General features: G+C 48.9%; 1 protein-coding gene across 2 annotated transcripts in view; it reads left to right on the top strand.

Annotated features, from left to right (window-relative positions):
• Positions 1-19,058, top strand: part of Samd4b (sterile alpha motif domain containing 4B) — a 41,214-nt gene extending 22,156 nt beyond the window's left edge. Inside the window, exons 3-13 of one of the 2 annotated variants that reach the window (XM_076838787.2) lie at positions 2,484-2,954; positions 9,104-9,343; positions 9,848-9,957; positions 10,116-10,202; positions 10,953-11,292; positions 12,362-12,447; positions 12,899-13,017; positions 13,982-14,180; positions 14,354-14,477; positions 16,520-16,603; positions 16,811-19,058. In XM_076838787.2, the coding sequence (XP_076694902.1) occupies positions 2,484-2,954; positions 9,104-9,343; positions 9,848-9,957; positions 10,116-10,202; positions 10,953-11,292; positions 12,362-12,447; positions 12,899-13,017; positions 13,982-14,180; positions 14,354-14,477; positions 16,520-16,603; positions 16,811-16,839 (1,889 nt within the window). In that variant the 3' untranslated portion in view covers positions 16,840-19,058. The remainder of the gene's footprint in view (positions 1-2,483; positions 2,955-9,103; positions 9,344-9,847; positions 9,958-10,115; positions 10,203-10,952; positions 11,293-12,361; positions 12,448-12,898; positions 13,018-13,981; positions 14,181-14,353; positions 14,478-16,519; positions 16,604-16,810) is intronic. The other variant, XM_076838788.2, reaches the window with a different exon arrangement.
• Positions 19,059-19,091: the final 33 nt, after the last annotated feature.

The following is a 19,091-nucleotide window of genomic DNA, read 5'->3' as shown; positions in this document are numbered from 1 at the left end:
GGGGAGACAGTCTTGTGGTCACGTTACTTTTAATGGCGGTAGTATTATTAATTCTGTTATTAATTTGGGGTAGTGCTATGGCCATAGCATGAGTTGACTTTAAATGAACAAATGGATGAATTTCTGGGTACTTTAATAGGGTTTCTCTAGGAAGCTTGGAGCAAAGAGAGCCAGGCCAAGAAAATGCACGATTTACATAGCCAGGAATTGGGAATTGAGTGTTTCATTTTCCTGGGGTTACAGATTTAAATAGAATTAGATGTTACTGAGAATTCCAGGCCACAGATTTCTAAGCAATTCATTAAGAAAGGGTTGCTGAAGCGATACTTTTCAAATTTCTACGCAAGGAACCAAGTATATATCCTGCATTATGGGCAGAAGAAAGAAGAGGCCTTTGGATTTTTTCTTCCCTCCATACTAGATATTGAACCCAGGAGCGCTTTAACCACTGAGCTACTTCTCCAGCCCTTTGTATTTTTTATTTTGAATCAGGGTCTTACTAAGATGACAAGACTGGCCTTGAACTTGCAATCCTCCTGCCTCAGACTCCTGAATTGCTGGGATTACAGGCGTAAGCCAAAGCACCTGGCAGTCCTTGGAATCTTAAGGCTTAAGAAAGACCCTTGGATGCCTAGGTTTCCTTATGCATGCCTATTCCCAGCTTCTCTGTTTCCTAAGATAGAAGATTGGATTTTGCTTTTATAATCCATGTATTAAAAGGAAGGAGCCATTGTAAAATATACTACGCATAATACTAATTGTGCTAGTTTTTCTGATGCTGTGACAAGGTGCCTGAGAAAATCAACTTAGAGGAAAAAAATATTTATTTTGGCCCTCAGTTTGAGAGGTTTTAGTTTATGGTTATCTGGCTCCATTATGCTATGGGCTTGTGATGAGGCAGAGTATCATGGCAGAGAGGACATGGTAGAGTAAAACTGCTTGCCCATGGTAGAGGGGAAGTGAGAGAGAGAAGGACCTTGGGCAAGATATACCCTTCCAGACTAGTTCCCAGTGATCTACGTTTTCCAACTAGACACCACCTCCTGAAGTTCCTACCACCTCCTAATAGTGCCCTCCGCTGTGAACCCCATCAGAGGTCAGAATTCTCATGACTTTAATCATTTCCCAGGAACCTTACCTCTGGACATTGCTGCATTGGGTACCAAGCCTTTAACCCATGAACCTTTAGGGGGACATTCCAGAACCAAAGTATAATAGTAGTAAAAAAAAAAAAGCAAATATTTCCCAAGGACTTAGTTTATACTGTGGTCTCAATTCCTAGCAGCCATGCCAGGCAGGAATAATTCTGAGTTCCCCTCTAAAGACAAAGCAGAGCTCAGGAAAGGGGCTGCTATTTCCCAAAGTTACATGGTTGATGAGCAGTGAAGTGACATAAGTCATATCTCTACCTGTTCATTTTCATTATCCACTCTTTGGGGGTCTTAGTTTTGTCCACTTAGCGCCAGCTTCTTTGCCTCCTTCCAGGATCTTACCATTAGCACATTTCTCATCATTCTGTGAATCATCATCTTGGCTACAGGTGTGCACCCAGTTGCCCAAGAGTGAGTTGGCCTTGATCCTTGAACACTATCTCTTCTTTCCAAGTATTGGTGTTCTTTGTCCTTTTTCAGCGTCATCTCCATCCTCTACTTTGTTTAGCTAATCACAGAGTAACAAGGTTTTTGAGGGGGACAGTCGACCTGCAGTGGGTCCTTCCCAAAGTCTCCTTTATGCTGCCAGCCTGGGGCCTTATTCTTAGGGTGCTCCCTTCTGGGTGATGGGGAAACCTTGGCTCATTACTCAGGTTCTCAGATATGAAATGAAAGGAGAGGTCAAGATGACCCTGGCACAGAGGAGCCAGGGGAGTCTTCCTGGAGGAGGATAGGTTTAGGCATTCTAAAAGACATCACATTTGGTGCTCACTTTAGCAGAACTAAGCTAAAATTGGAACAATACAGAAAATTAGTCTGAGACCCACTCAAGAGCAATCCCAAATTCTTGAAGTACTCCATATTGTTTTATTTATTTATTTGTGTCATTAAAGAGAAGAAGAGATAGAATTTGGGCAGAAGGAAAGAGGTTGCTGCAGGCTAAAGCCTCAAATCTCAGCCTGATTGTGGAAGGTTGGATGAATGTAGGGTTTAGAGAGCCCCAGAGAAGATGGGAATATGCTCTAGCTGAGTCTTCATCTGGAGGAATAGATGGGGAGGGCCCTGGAAAATGAAGGTGATATTGGGCTGTAATTCTTGGTGCAGGTTGCCATTGTAAAACTCCTGGTGAGGAACATGACATCCTAGTGAAGTTTAGGAAGATGAGTCAATCTGTATGTACGTGGTGTGACTCAGTTATATGAGAGACAAGGTCAAGCATGAACGGAGAAAGGAGAGGAGAAGATTAGAACTGAGGGAATAGACAGTGGATTCTTGGGTTTGTAGTTGTTTCCACCCAGACTCTCCTGACATTTCCTCTTATCCCCTCTGTAGCCATCGTCAGCCAGTGGCAGCAGGAGTCCAAAGAGAAGGTGGTGTCCCTCCTGCTGTCCCACCTGCCTCTGCTTCAACCAGGCAACACGGAGGCCAAGTCGGAGTACATGAGGCTACTGCAGAAAGTGCTGGCTTACTCGATTGAGAGCAATGCCTTCATCGAGGAGAGCCGCCAGCTGCTCTCCTATGCCCTCATCCACCCAGCCACCACACTGGAGGACCGCAATGCGCTGGCCCTCTGGCTGAGCCACCTGGAAGAGCGGCTGGCTAGTGGCTTCCGTACCCGGCCAGAACCCTCCTACCACTCACGCCAGGGCTCAGATGAGTGGGGGGGGACTGCAGAGCTGGGCCCTGGAGAGGCAGGGCCAGGCTGGCAAGACAAGCCACCCCGGGAAAATGGACATGTGCCCTTCCACCCATCCACCTCGGTGCCGCCAGCCATCAACAGTATTGGGAGCAATGCAAATACAGGTGAGGGGGTATTGCAGGAGGCCATGCCTGAAAATGGCCAGACTGGGCTCTCTTTACTCATTGTGTGGCCTTGGGAAACTCCCATAACTTCTCTGGGCCTCAGCTTTTTTAAGTAGTACAAAGGTTGGGAACTTGCACTCCCAGAGCCAAATTGGACCTACAGACATATCATTGAATCCACACTTTGGTTTTGTGTTTTTACGTAAATTTGGTGAGGCTGGACATGGTGGTTCATGCCTACAATCCCAGTGACTTGGGAGGCTGAGGCAGGAAGATCATAGGTTCAAAGCCAGACTCAGCAATTTAGCAAGACCCTGTTTTAGAATTTTTGAAAAAGAAAAAAAATATGGGAATGTAGCTCAGAGGTAAAGCACCTTGGGTTCAATCCCCAGGCCTCAGTAAAAAAAATAAAATTTGCTTAATTTATTAATTTAGTGATATTAGATTTTTCCCCTTAAAATTGAATTTCCAACTTCTCTTGAGAAGTCCAAAGATCTGGCAGCTCAAGGCCTGTATTCTCAGCAGCAGCAACAATAGGAGAGGAAACTGAATATCAGCCACCTGCTTTAAACTCTGCACATGTGCTGCAGCCTACCTCTGACTGACCCAAACTATCTTTTGAGCATTTCTGGTACCTGGCCTCTGCCACCTTGAATTTGTGACCCCCTATTAGAGGAGTAGACACCATCATCTGAGGTCCCTTCTAGCTCAGTGGCTGCAGTGAGCTACCTTTAGCTTACAGTCTTTCTTCTTAGATATCTTTTGTGGTTTGTTTGTTTGTTTGTTTGTTTTATCTTTTATTTTTTTTAATATTTATTTTTTAGTTTTCGGCGGACATAACATCTTTGTTTGTATGTGGTGCTGAGGATCGAACCCAGGGCCGCACGCATGCCAGGCGAGCGCACTACCGCTTGAGCCACATCCCCAGCCCCTGTGTGTTTGTTAATGTAAGATATAACTCCCACTTGTGGTGGCACATGCCTATAATCTCAGCTATTTGGGACACCAAGGTAGGAGGATTGCAATCTCAAGGCCGTTTCAGCAACTTAGAAAGACCCTATCTCAAAGTTTAAAATGTGGGAGATAGGAGCCAGGAATGATGGCATGTGCCTGTAATCACAGTGACTTGGGAGGCTGAGGCAAAATCACAAATTTGAGGCCAGCCTCAGCAACTTAATGAGACCATGTCTCAAAAAATAAAAAGGGCTGCAGATGGGACTCAATGGTATAGTGCTTCTAGGACTGCAAAAAATAAATATAGTGCCCCTAGGACTGCAAAAAATAAAATAAAAAGGTGGTGAAGAGGGAGAGCACCCCGGGTTCACCCCAGTACCACACGAAAAGAGACACATTCCTGCTACAAGGCATTAGTAATACTAGGTATTACTAGGTGACTGTGCTAGGTCCTCTTTTTTGCGTGTGTGTGCATAATTATACACAGTAGTGGGATTCATTGTGACATACTGGTACATGCACATAATATAATTTGGTCAATTTTATTTCCTGGGCATTCTTTGAATAAGCACTGTTTCAGATATGATCTCATTTAATCCTCATGACAGTCATATCATTAGTCCCATTCAACAGATGAGGACACTGGAACTCAAAAAAGCAAAGTCACATATTCAAGGTCGCACATAGAACAAGTGGCGGAACTGGCCAAGGTTCACACCCAACCATTCTGATGCCAGAGCCGGCCTCTGACCACTGTGCTGTCCTGCCAACTAAGTGGGCTTGAAAGGCTCTCTTAATAAGCGCCCTGGAGGCTGGGTGAGCAGGGGGAGGTGGCGAGGCAGTGCCTTTTTGAAATGTTAGTTGAAATGAACAGGGTAAGAGAGGGTAGGGTGGCTTTTCCAAGTCATGGTGACATGGCATGATCCTAGTTGAGGCAAGGGGCCATGACTCAACCTCAGGGTGGCCAATCCCTTTCAGCAGGCACTGGTTAGAGCTGCTGTGGAATGTCACAAGTATCAGTAGAGGGGGGACGAAGCCTGTAATCCCAGGAACGTCCAGTTCTCTGGTACCGTGTGCACATCAGTTACCCCCCTGCCCAGGCTATTTTCCCCACAGTTAATGTCGATGTCTTGGTCAGCCTGCCTAGGAACACATAACAACCTGGGAAGATAGAAAGATAGGAGGGCATTTCCAGGGAATTCTGGCAACCTGAGATGCCTTGGATCTCCTTTTTCAGTCTTGGAGCACCGTAGTTCCTGGATCCCTATTGGGAGAATATATTAATAACGATAATTCTGGTTTAAAAATGTTGGTCGCTGCCAGGCACAGTAATGTATACCTGTAATCCCAGAGACTTGTGAGGCTGAGGCAGAAAAATGGTAAATTGCAAGCCAGCCTCAGCAACTTAGCAAGGCTCTAAGCAACTTTGCAAGACTTTGTCTTAAAATAAAAAGGACTGGTAGTAAAGCACCTCTGGGTTCAATCCCCCCACTGCAAAAAATAAATACAGTTTTATATACAGTTTATACACACACACACACACACACACATATATATATATATATATAATATATATGTACACACACACAAACATACACAACTACTTGGAGCTGTTCTAAGAACTCTAGATCTGTAAACTCAGAAACTTGGCTGAGTCAGTGAAGTCACTTGCCCAAGATGGTATACCTAGAAATTAAATGTAGGCAATCTGGCTCCAGAGCTTATACTCTGAATTACTTTCTTATGTTTCCTTCACCTAGAAGTGACCCTCTTGGAGATATATGCTCAGACCTCATAGGGAAGGGTCACCCATGCAGGTAACCTCTCCACATCTGTGCAGGTTTTTGGTTCTGTTTTTCCCTTTGGCGGTACTGAGGGTCAAACCTAGGACCTTGCGCATGTTAGGCAAATGCTCAGCCACTGAGCTACATCTCCATCCCCACCTCCCCAGCAACTTTAAAGACTAGTGTTGGAATAGGGGCTTGAACCAAAAGAGAAAAGAATTGGGCATTCCACACAAGAGGGCACAGCGTGAATCAAAGGCACAGGAGTGACAGAGGGGACAGCATATGGCAAGTATGGCTGTGATGAATTTACATGAGTAATAGCAGTAGTAGATACTTATGTTTACCATGTGCCTATCATTGTGCTAAGGACTTTGTGTGGAAATGGAGGCAAAGGGATGAATGAAGTGATCTGCTGAAGAGCACACAGTTCAAAAGTGGCAGAGCCAAGATTTGAACTTAGGTCTTAGTCTTGCAGGGGGACAAGACCAAGCTTTTGGATTTCAGGCAGTTGCAGGAAACAGGAAACCATTAAAATATTTTTGAGTAGGAAGCAAGGATTGGCTCGGGAGGGCAGGCAGGGTGGGTTTGGGGCACTGCCAAAGACAAACCAGGGTTTCTTGGAGAGTATGAGGCCCCGGATCTCTGGCCAGCATTCCTGTTTTTATAATTCTCATGCTGTGGCCAGCCTCCACCCCGATGCAGGGCCAAGCAGGGTTCCTCAGGAACTACATGTCATGCCAATCAGAATAATTTCCTGCCCTCTCATCCTCGCCTGCCCCCTTCTTGGCTGAGAAGAGAGGAAGGAGGAGGCTAGAGACACCAAGACAGCCACAAAGGCCTCTATTGAGATTCTCCAACCCCCCAGGCCCAAAGTGTGCCATTTTTCTTTAGAAGTCCCAAGTGGAGCAGAAACTAAGGCCAAAAGAGTCCGGAGACTTGGAGGAAACCCTAAGTAGAAGATCCCAGAGGTCTTTGTTAGGGACAGGTTGAGTTGGCCTTATGGGTTAGCCCGTGAACTGCCCACTCCCTCAGGTGACTTCCTGGCTGTGAGCATCAGTATTGTCACAGATAGTGACAGAAGGTGCTTTGGGTCCTGCACCAACCAGGTTGGCCCTCCTTCCTGGACTGGGTGTCAGTGGAACACTGGCAAGAACCCCAGCCTTTCCATTGAAAGCAAGGCCCAGGCTCCGTGTCTCTGCCTCTCAACTCCCTGTGGGAACTGGAGCAAAGGGCATGAGCTTCCTGGGCCTTGATGTCCTTACCTACCCAGGCTTTTTAGCTTTGTTTACTTTTATTTTGCTCTCAGCTAACTTGGGAGGGGCTTCAGAATTCCCTGTGTCAAGGGCATCTTGGTCCCCTTAACATCCTTTTATCCTTTATGAAACTGTTGAAACACTTCTGTGTGTCATGCCCTGTGCCTAATCCTGGGCTTGCAGAAATGATTGGGCTGGTCCCTGTCATCCACAAGCCCCCAGTCCATTGCCTGGGGCTGACTAGTGAGGAGAGCGGCAAACATCATCACCAGGCAGCTACAGAAAGGCTGCTTGTATGAAGTGTGGAGACAAAAGCAGCTGGTGGAGAAGGTGGGACAGCAGTGGCTGGGCAGTGGGAAAAGGAACCTAGATATGTAGGAGAGCCTGTGGGATCCCCTCCTGTTTTGGGAATAGTTAAAAATCACTGGTGTGGTGGTACAAACCTGTAATCCCAGCATCTCAGGAGGCGGAAGCAGGAGGATTGCAAGTTCAAATCAGCCTCAACACCTTAGGCCCCAATTTAGTAAGACCCTCTCTCTAAATAAAATAGTTTAAAAGTGCTGGGAATGTGGCTCAGTGGTTAAGCACCCCTGGGTTCAATCCCTAGTATAAAAAAAGTCAAGTGGTAGCTGGGTGCCATGATGCAGGCTTGTAATCCCAGCAACTTGGGAGGCTTAGGCAGGAGGATCACAAGTTCAAGGCTAGACTGGGAACTTACTGAGACCCTGTCTCAAAATGAAAAAGGCTCTGGATATAGCTCAGTAGTAGAGCACCGTGACTTCAGTGCCCAGTAACAAAACAAAAAAATGTTGGACTACCCTGTTTACCTCAGAAATAGGATGGACAAGAGAGTGTGAAATGTCCTATGGAAGAGGCCCCTGGGTTTACCTTCAGCCACCAGACCTCATGGGTGGCCAGTTTGGGCTCAATGCAGAGAAAAAACAGAGATGTGAGGCCCAGTGACATGATACAGAGCACATACTTTATCCATCTCTAAGTACTAATGAAGCAACTCTTCTGGGCTACGCCCCCACTATAATTGCTAAGGATAGAATGCTGTTTAAGAGAGGAACAAGTCCCTGCTATCACAAGTCTTCTATTCCAGCCAAGGGATTCCGTAATAAGCAAGTAAACAAATAATTAGATAAGATCATTTCAGGTAGTGATAGGTGCTGCAAGAAGATAAGACAGTAATTGGGATTAAGGGTTGGGGAGGCGGTGATTTAAGATTGAATGTTCAGTGTAGGCCAAAGGAGGTGACATTTGAGATGAGACTTGAGGGAGCCAACAGCTGAGATTAAAAGCACAAGAAGAAAGAGCAAGCTCAGGGCTAAGAATGTGACTCTGTAGAGTGCTTGGCTAGCATGTGTGTGTGAGGCCTGGCGTTCCCAACACCACACGCATGCGTGTGCGCAAGTGTGTGTACACACACACACACACACACACACACGAGAATCCCTTACAACAGACTTTAAGTATTCCAGGGGCAATTGGGGATCCAGGAGAGGTGAAAGCTACAAAGACTTGAACCAAGGGCTGAGTGTGGGAGATGAGAGGTCAGAGGTGAGCAGGGGCTTATGTACCATCTAGGTATGTGGAAGAGCTTGAATTTTGTTTTCACCATGAAGGACCCACATGAAGTTAAGCAGGGAACCATCTTGATCAGAATTTGTACTTTTTCAAGGATTAGTGTGTCTACTTGGAGGGAAAGGGGACTGTGAGCGGCAAGAATGAAGGAAAGACAGGTTGGGTGGCACACGCCTGTAATCCCAGCAACTTAATAAAACCTTGTCTCAAAAAACTAAAAAAGGCTGGGGATGTAGCTCAGTGGTGAAATGCCCCTGGGTTCAATCCCCAATACCAAAAAAAGGAAAAAACAGTGAGGAGGCTGTGGCAGTAATTTCCAGCCACATATGCTGCGGCTGGATTAGCCTAGCAGGGAGTGGGGATAGTCAAGAGAAGTGGCTGACCATTTGCCAGGGAGTTGGGCCTCGGGTGAAGGAATGCTCAGTATCTGGTAGGTGGGTATCTCTTGGACCCCACAGTCCCTTCCCCTTGGAGGATTGTGGCTCTGAGTACCATCACAGCATTGAGGGCATGGTCTCTTGTAGTCAGATACCCAAGCCTGACCTCTTGCTTCTCCCTCTCTGGCCAGGTCTCCCCTGCCAAATCCACCCTAGCCCACTGAAGCGCTCCATGTCACTCATCCCTACGAGCCCTCAGGCCCCTGGTGAGTGGCCAAGTCCAGAGGAGCTCGGTGCTCGGGCTGCTTTCACCACGCCCGACCACGCACCCCTCTCGCCCCAGAGCAGCGTGGCCTCCTCTGGCAGTGAGCAGACGGAGGAGCAGGGCTCCAGCCGGAACACTTTCCAGGAGGACGGCAGTGGTATGAAAGGTACAACAAGGAGGGCGAACCAGGCCCCGCTCTAGGGCTTCCACTGAGCTTAGAGGACAGAAAACTGCTCTGCCTGTCACCTGCCTTCCCTGAAGAGAGGACAGGTCTGTGAGAAGTAGATAGTCCCTACACTTTGTGTTCAAGACAGAGCTGAGACCCCCCACCCCCACCCTCGTAGGCCCTGGTGTGATGGGGAAGGAGCCCCTACCCTTGACAGTTTTATCTAACAAGGCAACCAGGACAGGCAACTGATAGAGGTTCCAGGAAGATGTTTAGAGAAGTCATTGAGGTCATCCTGATATCTTAAAGGGTCAGGTGTCCTACCCAGGGGAGGCACCTGAAAGGTCCCTGCTGAGTAGATGAAGAAATAGCTTATGATCCCACCCGCTCCTAGTTTTCTGGAGCTCTTAAGACTGCCTATAGTTTCTGCCCGGTCCCTCCCTAAAGCCTCCCCCTGTCTGGTCACCAAATTCCTGACCTACCTCTCTCCCTCCTTTCCCACAGATGTGCCCTCGTGGCTCAAGAGCCTCCGTTTGCACAAATATGCAGCCCTCTTCTCACAGATGAGCTATGAGGAGATGATGACACTGACTGAGCAGCACCTAGAGTCACAGGTGAAGCCAAGGGAACTTCATGGAGGTATCAGGGGCAGTACCATTTGGCACTACCCCTACAACCTAAGCCTCCTGTCTCTTTGGTCCTTTTGGGACACTGCCAATTACTTCACTCTCCCATTTCCAGCTTCTTGTCTCTCTCTCTGTCCTTATTGTAGAATGTCACCAAAGGTGCCCGCCACAAGATAGCCCTGAGTATCCAGAAGCTGCGTGAGAGGCAGAGTGTCCTCAAGTCCCTAGAGAAGGTGAGAACCTGATATCCTAATCTCCAAGTCCAGTGGCTACCTAATGGGACCAGGAGACCAAAGGCTTTGGGTCCGCCTTGCTGCCAGCTGCCCAGCCATCTCTCCTCTGGGCCTCCCCTCTCCTTAGATCTCACTTCCAGTGGCCTCAACCTTGCGGAGCCAGATTCTAGGGTCCATATGCAAGTTGGCATCAAAGGGCTCCTTTGCTAGTTAAGAGGCTTCCCTCCCTGTTGGCCCTGGTTTGTGATTCCAGAATGTCTCTTCTAATGCTGCCCCTTCTTTTTCCTTTTGTTTTTCCGTTTCTGACTGATCTGTCTGTCTGGTGAAGGAGAGTGTCTGTGTGTGTTCTCTTTCCATTTGATTCTTACCCACTCACTCTCCTGCATCAGCCTGTTTGCCTTCCTTTTCTCCCTTTCCCTGCTCCTTGCCCTCTGTCCCCGCCACCCTGTGTCTTGGTCTGAATCTCTGGTTCCTCCTGGCTGGATCCCTGAGACCCCAGCTTTAGACTCCCTTCTCCTGAATGCTGTGGGCCTCCACGCCAAGGGGAAGAGGGAACATGTGCATACAAGTATGTACCTGTCTGCATGTGTGTTGGCAGTGCCCTTACCTGCCCTCGCACTTACCTGCCCTCTCTACGAATCCAGAGTGCCACCCTTTCTTTTCCAAGCCATCTGGCCCCACTTGTGTAAACATTCTTTTTGTCTCACCGTGAGGTCTATATGTGACCCCAACTGTGTCCTTCCCATGCAGGATGTGCTAGAAGGTGGGAATCTGCGGAATGCTCTACAGGAGCTGCAGCAGATCATCATCACCCCCATCAAGGCCTACAGTGTCCTTCAGGCTACTGTGGCTGCTACCACTACCACCCCTACTGCCAAGGATGGGGGCCGGGGGGAGCCGCTGCTGCCAGGTGCTGAGCCTCCCCTAGCCCACCCTGGCACGGACAAGGGCACTGAGGCCAAGGACCCTCCAGCTGCAGAGAAGTATCCCCCTCCACCAGCTCCAGCTTCCACTGATGGCAGCGAGCCAGCGCCGGCTCCCGTTGCTGACGGAGACATCCCCAGCCAGTTTACACGGGTGATGGGCAAAGGTAAGACCAGCTAAGGCCTAGCTCGAAATCCTGAGGCAAGCCAGGCATTGTGCGCATGCCCAGTGGCTTGGGAGGCTGAGGTAGGAAGGTTGCAAGTTCAAAGCCAACCTCAGCAATTTAGTGAGGCCCTAAGCAACTTAGCAAGACCCTGTCTCAAAAAATGGGCTGGAGATGTGGCTCAGTGGTTAGGCACCTCTAGGTTCAGTCCCTGGTACCAAAAACAACAGCAAGCCAAAACTCCTGAGGCAGAAAGCCAGGTGAACTCAATCAACCATTAGGAGTCAAATTCAAGTTAAGTGCTGGGAACAGAGCTTTTTAAAGCTCTCTGGGGGGTGTAATACTGTGGAAAGTATCAGCTTCCCACAGTCAAGGGTAGCAAGGTCCCTGCTCTTGGGCAAGCTTGAGCTGATAGCAGGACAACATGTCAGAGGAGACTGCCTGCAGTAAAGGGTGAACAAACATCTAGGGGATGGGGACAATGCATCTCATGGTAGATTTAACCTTTCCTGAGATAGCATGGCATAACAGACTTCCTACTTGGATCCAGATCTTTAGAGCTCTGTGGTCTTGGGACAAGTGACTCAATCTTTTGGGGCCTTTAGTTTCTCAGGCTAAAAATGCTCATATTAACAAGATTATTGCTGTGTAAAAATTAAAAATGAGTGTTGTGGCACACACCTATAATCCCAGCTATTTCAGAGGCTAAGGCAGGAGGATCAAAAGTTCAAGGCCAGTCTTGGCAATTTAGCAAGACCTTGTCTCAAAGTATAGAAAGGACTGGGGATGTAACATAGTGGTAGAGTGTTTGTTTAGCATGTGTGAGGCCCTGAGTTCAATCCCCAGCATTGCCAATTAGACACATAGAAGTTTTAAAATGAGATATTATTAACTTCCTAACTGTCTTGTGCCAGGCACTGTGATAGGTGCTTAATTATATATTTTTCACAATAACCCAGGTAATCTGAGTGGAGACTTATCCAGCCCACGTCTCCTGTTCCTCTTCCTGCACCAGCTGGCTGGGACTGGGGAGGCTGAAAGCTAACCTCCTGTTTTTTCCTATGTCCTGCAGTGTGTACCCAGCTGCTGGTGTCCCGACCAGACGAGGAGAACATCACCAGTTACCTCCAGCTCATCGAAAAGTGCCTGACTCATGAGGTAATGCCCTCTATAGGGCTCCCAGGAAGAGAAAAGCTGCTTCCTCTCTCAGGACAGCATTCCAACATTCTAGCATCCACCCCTTCCCACGCCCTCAGCTTACCAGTGTTGGCTGCAGAGCCTTCTTTCTTAAGAGTCTTATCAGAAGCAGTCCCTTCCCTACTGCTAACCCCTCAGTTCTGTTTTGACATTTGTATGGGGACCCAAAGACACCCTCAACCGACTGCTCCTGCGGAGTTGGGTTTCTGATGCCTCCTGCTCTACGCCCTCACTGGGACGGGTGACTGCACAGTTATCACTGCATGTGTGTTTCCCTCAGCTAAGCTGTGAGCCCTGTGAGCACAGCCACCTCTGTCTAGCATCTCCTGGCACAGAGCAGGCAAGCATGAACACCTAAGCAGTGGATGGAGGGCAGGTATCAAAGAAGCAACCCTCCCTCCCCCAATTTTAGGCTTTCACAGAGACACAGAAGAAGCGACTGTTGTCCTGGAAACAGCAAGTGCTGAAGCTCCTCCGGACATTCCCGCGCAAAGCCGCACTGGACATGCAGAACTACCGGCAGCAGAAGGGGTAGGCGGGTGCTCTCCCTAGACCCTTGTGATTGGCAGATAGGTGCCTAGAGGGGTAAATGTGTCTGGGCTGGGATCCTGGTTGTATTTATTCAAATCACCCAGTGAAGGACTTTCTTAGAAGAAAATCAGAATGAGCCAGATGCTGTAGCACATTCCTATAATCCCAGTGACTTGAGAGGCTGAGGCAGGAGGATTACAAGTAAAGGCCAGTCTCAGCAAAGCAGCAAGTCCCTAAATAACTTAAAACATTGTCTCAACATTTTTTAAAAGTTGGGGGTGGAGAGATGGGGATGTAGTTCAGTGCTACAGCACCCCTGGGTTTAATTTCTAGTACCAAAAAAAAAGAAAAAAAAAAAGAAAAAGAAAGAAAGAAAAGGAAAGAATACAAGGGTGTTGTTACCAGAATAGGATACAAAGGCTGGGGGCATAGCTCAATGGTAGAGCACTTGCCTTGCATGCAGAGGTCCCTGAATTCAATCTGTAGCATCACCAAAAAAATTAAGATACTGAACTGGAAAAAAATAGTATGTGTCTAGAGAGCAGGCCCCTTCCCTCTACGTTTTCCTCTTCACCTGTCTGCAGTGGGCTCTAAAGTCCGTGGTGCTGAGGATCAAACCCAATGCCCCACATGTGACAGGCAAGCACTTCACCACTGAGCTACAGCTCTAGCCCTGAAGTCCATTCTTGTACCAAATAGCAGAAATCTCTCTCTTGCAATGAAGGTTAGATAATTGTTCTGAGTGAACAGTGAGGAAACTTTTTCATACTCCCAGTCTCTATTCTTGGAGTACCCTTGTGTCAGGAGGAGATAGAAATGTGTGATGCAGAGATGTTGTCAGGGAATCCTTGCTCAGAGCAAGTCATGTTGTATCCGACCCATTGGGGCTGTGGAGGAAGTTGAAGGAGGGGTGGACCAATGGGCCCCATCCACCTAAGCTAACAGCTTGCCTTTTCTCTCACAGCTGGGCATTCGGCTCCAACTCACTCCCCATAGCTGGCTCTGTGGGGATGGGGGTGGCCCGACGGACCCAGCGGCAGTTCCCAATGCCTCCCCGGGCCCTCCCACCTGGCAGGATGGGTCTCCTGAGCCCCTCGGGTATTGGGGGTGTCTCCCCTCGACATGCCCTCACCAGCCCCAGCCTCGGGGGCCAGGGCCGACAGGTGAGCCTGCAGGAAGTGGAAGCCCTGGTACTACTGGGATGGGAGTGGTGGTATCTGGGATGTGTCTGACTGTGCACCTGGGCCCCCCTAAAGGGGAGGGTCCTTCTTTGTCAGCTCATTCCTGGGCCTTTTCCTCACTCACCCTCTCTGTTATCCTCCCATGTCCTATGCAGAACCTGTGGTTTGCCAATCCTGGAGGCAGCAACAGCATGCCCAGTCAGAGCCGCAGCTCCGTGCAGCGAACCCACTCGCTCCCAGTCCACTCGTCACCCCAGGCCATTCTCATGTTCCCTCCAGGTGAGGTACCCTACCTTTGGGACTATACCTTGCCAACCAACTCGCCTGGGCTTTCTCTTCTCTGGATCTTACATTCCTTATTCCTTCCCGACTACGTGAGCATTTCTCTCCATACTTCCCATCTCTTGGTACCCATCTCCTCCACTGTTGTGAGAGGTTTTTTTTTTTCCCCCTCTGTTTTAGTTTTATCTCTGAAGTCCTGCTTTCTCTCTTTCTCTACCTCTACCGTTTTTTCTTACCACTTACCAACACTCTACCTCCATATCTTGTGCAATGATCTTACGGTTATTGTCTCTTCATAGGATCATTAAACACTCATTTTTTGGAAGAGGTTGAGGGATGAGAGGTTAAAGTGTGAGGTTGCTGTGGAAGGGAGTCCTGTATCAGCCAATCAGCCCCTTGCATTCTTTCAGAGACCAGTGACCACAAAAGAGCCAGTAGGCCCCTCCTCTTAGATGAAGTTCTACCTATAAAGGGAATTTGGAGTAGAAGGGCTTTTACCTGTGTTCAGAGACCAGCCTGGAGATGCAAGGTCAGGAGGAGGGTCAAGTGGACAAGAGACAGATCAGGAATACTCAGTCACAGTCCCTTCCTTGTTGAACATGGTGGAGTTGGCTCTTCCACCTTGGCTGGCCCACTGCTGAGCACTGGTGGGTCATCTGCAGACAGATGATGCCCTGAAGAGATCTTAGATTTATAGGTGACCTAACTGTGGCATCAATAGGAATTTTTTTTTTTTTTTTTTTTAATCACAAGCATTCACCACCACATCCAACTAATCAGGATTCTTTTTGGGTGGGGTTGCAGGTACCAGGGATTGAAGTTAGGCAGAGGCTACTGAACCACATCCTCAGCCCTATTTTGTATTTTATTTAGAGACAGGGTCTCAATGAATTGCTTAGTGCCTCACTTTTGCTGAGGCTGGCTTTGAACTTGCAATCCTCCTTCTCAGCCTCCCAAGCTGCTGGGATGACAGGGGGATTATTAATTTATGAGATGCTACAAACTGCCACCTGTGGAGCCAGGGAACCCCCATAGTTTCACTCTAGCACAGGGCTTGGCACATAGAAGCCATCTGTAAATGATGTTAAGTGAATGGTTGGATAAACTATAGGAGCAAAAAATAAGAACTTTTCCTAGTATGCTGTGTGCAAGGCTCTGTCAGAAAGCTTTCCTGCACTTGAAATTTAATTCTCCCATCTGCATATTAGGTTCTACTCTAGTAGAAATAATATTAGAGCTCTAATATTATTCCCATCTTTTTGTACATCAGTATCAGCCTGTGTGACAAGTCTGCTAGGACCTGAGCTCAGGGTTTCGATGGCTGGGGATGAAAGGTGAGGCTGGAGATGGGAGCCAGCTCTCTGAATTCAGGTCAGAAGCTCAGCCTTCCTCCCAGTGGCAGCAAAGAGCTGAGAAAAGATTTTAAGTAGTGTAGCGTGGGGGTCAGGTCTGCCGGGGGACCTGGCTACTGCCCACATGCTATAATATGAAGACCTTTTGGGGAAGCAGTTTGAGGACAAGCTCCATGGCTGCTGTCCTATTTTTTCCCACCTGCTCCTTTCCAAAGGAGCAAGTCTTTTGCCCCACCCACCGATCCAAAGGAGCAAGTCCGAGTGGGAACAGGGAAGAGTTTTAATTTAGCCTTTGCACCAGATACAGAGAACAAGTCACCAGTCAGGGAGCATGGGTCTGCCCAGTGTCTAAGGCAGGTGGTGCCCAGACTGACCAAGGCATGGTGTCATCTATGTCCAAAATAGTCACAGCCTGTGTGTGGCCTCCAGGAAAGCTCCCTCAGCTTCAGTCACTTCCTCTGTCTACAAGTCCAGCTTTTTGCATTGCCAAGTCTTTGTCCTTACTGTTCTGTCTCCTGCCTACTCTTTGACAACCCCAGGCCTGTCACCCTTTCCTCCCTCCTCCCAGTCATGTCCTTCATCCATATGAATGCATGCTTTGGGAGCTTGTTTCTGTCTCTTGTCGCCCTGGCTCTCATATCTACCCAGTCAGTTCTCACCGTCTCCGTTCTCCTCTCTCCCTCCCAGACTGCCCGGTCCCTGGGCCTGACCTGGAGATCAATCCCACCCTGGAGTCTCTGTGTCTGAGCATGACAGAACACGCCTTGGGTGGTGAGCATTTCCTCTTTCCCTGACCCAGCTCCCACCTACCCAGCGTCTCCATCTCTGAAACTGAGCAACTCAGAGTCATCCTAAGGGTCCCAAGGGGAGGCCAGACTCCAGGGAGGGCCTGCCTGGGATCACAGGCTACTTGAGTGCCTTTCCTTGGGCCTCCTGCCAGCTCCTGATCTTCCTCCCTTCCTCCCTTTCTTGTCACAGATGGGACAGACAAAACCTCCACCATCTGACGGGACCCACAGCCCAGCGCACCCATAGGCTCCCCGGGCGGCGGGCGGGGGCCAACCCCCAACGGGCTTCTCTGCGGCAGCAAGAGGGTGGGCTGGCTCAGCTATACATTCTAATATTTTTCTACTCTCTCACCCTTTTAACTTTTGTTTAACATTGGCACATGCCTTGCTCACTCCCAGGCCCTTTGAGGGATCTCTGCTGAGGCCAGGGGACAGAGGGGGCTGCCAGGATCAAAGGGGCAGGGACTGGTCAGAGTGCCTGCCCCATCTTCCCTCCCACATCCCCCACCTGGGCCTGTCCCAACCCTGCCTCTTTCATACTGCTGATCACCTGTCCCTCCCCAAGGGAGCAGACTCCCAGACAAACTGACCGCTACCTTGTGGAGCCTGCTCAGAAACCTTTGATATTGAGGGACCAATGAGCAGGGTTGACAACCCCCTCCCCATGATGTTACTGGAGAGATGCTGGGGAGAAAAGGAGTGAGGAGAGCAAGTGCTCTTCCTCCCCTCTCCACTGTCTGCCCTTCCCCATTCCCATCATTCCCTAAGGACAGGAACCACATTCCTCTCTCACCTCTCTTGCCCTGTTTATCAGAGGTTCTCTACAATTAATTTCTTAGGCCTATTTAAGATACATATTTATATAGTTCTTAACGGTTTTTCTCTCTGATCATTCCCTGTCATTTTTAGAATCCCCAGGCCTCTCTTTGAGCCAAGATAGTGGTGGGGGAGTCTGAACTTTGAGTGGAGAGGGCAGAGCCCACTCCTCCAGCCCCCCTCACCCTTCCCTTTTTCCCCCAGCCCTGGCTTCTCTGATGCAGAGGTTGACGGTGGGCAGCCAGGGCAGCGGTGAGGTCAGGAAGTCTGTTGCCTTAACGTCCCTTTCCCCCAACAGTACACACCCTTCTTTACTCCCAGGTCTGGTTGGTAAAGACTTGGGGGTTAGGAATACGGGAAAGGGGATTGTTTGGTTTTTGTTTATTTTCCCCGCCGCACCCCACTTTTCTTTCAGCCTTTCCCATTCCCCATTATGTCATGACCTCATGTAAGTGCAACACTATATCATAATCCAGAGGTGCATCCCAGCCCCGGAGTCACATAGACCCTCTGGTCCCTGTTCCTGATGAGGGCTTGTGCTGGGGCTCAGGTGGAGGGAGGGGATTTGGGGGTTCATACTGTGGGGAAGCCAGGGTCCCCCTATTCCAACCTCCTCTTCCCCCTAAACTTAACCCTCTCACTGGGACGTTCTCAAGCTTTTCACACCGAAAAGGAAAAAAAATGTTATTTTTAGATACATTTTATGAATAACTTTTGTTATGAATATGGCTGGTAACCATTGTGTATGTTATTAAAGATACAAAATGTTGGGAAAAAAACAAAAAACCAAAAAAAGAAAAAAAAGTTGAAAACCACCACCCTCCCTGTGCACTATCAGCCCATTCCCCAGACCTTCTTGCCTCTACCCTCCTGGTCTGTGCACCTCCCTCGGCTCTGAGCCCAGGGAGGGGGAAGAAGCCAGGGGGTAGAGTGGCCCTGGGGACCTGCATCCAGGTTCCCACCTCCTCTCCCAGTGCCGGGCTGGGTGGGGTGTCAGGTTTATTTATGTACCTCTTGCACACTCATCAACCTATGCAAGTCCCCACCCCGGCCCCTCCATGTTTCTGTGCCTTTGCTCATTCCCCTCAAGCTCCCAGGGCTTCTCCAGCCCCCTTCCCACTAGCCACAGGAAGTGGGATGGATGGGCCACCTCGTTTTGGAATCAGCAGGGTGTCCCTCTCATGGGACCCTAACCTCTCCCTGGCTGGTTCTGTCTTGTTCACTCCCCGTCAGGGTGAGCTGACCCTGCCTGGCACTGGGAGGTGGTGAGGGACACCCTCCCACACACAAAGGGAGGCAAGAGCTGCCCCCTCCCCACCTGACAGCAGAGTGTGTAGGACGCAGGCGGCCCCACTCTGATGGGCAGGACCCTGACCTTCTGCTCCCCTCCACCCCCTGGCCCCCAGGCCTCCTTCCATGATTTCACCCTTCCTACCTACTTCTGTCCCCAGCCCCACTGGCAGAATCAGCTTTGAGTAACTGTATAGTTTTTCTCGCTGTTGGAGAAGACTTATTTGTTGGAGTTCACTTGTTTAATGGTCTGGGCTTATTTTGGAGAAAAAAAAAAAAAAACACAAAAACAAAAAGATTCTGACCTTTGTTATGTTCCATTTCATGGGAAACCTAATGGTCTTGTTTCTGTGCCTCAACCTGAG

This window comes from Callospermophilus lateralis, chromosome 18 (assembly GCF_048772815.1).
Source record: "Callospermophilus lateralis isolate mCalLat2 chromosome 18, mCalLat2.hap1, whole genome shotgun sequence".
NCBI lineage: Eukaryota > Metazoa > Chordata > Mammalia > Rodentia > Sciuridae > Callospermophilus > Callospermophilus lateralis.
This window is presented reverse-complemented; position numbering and strand designations above follow the sequence as displayed.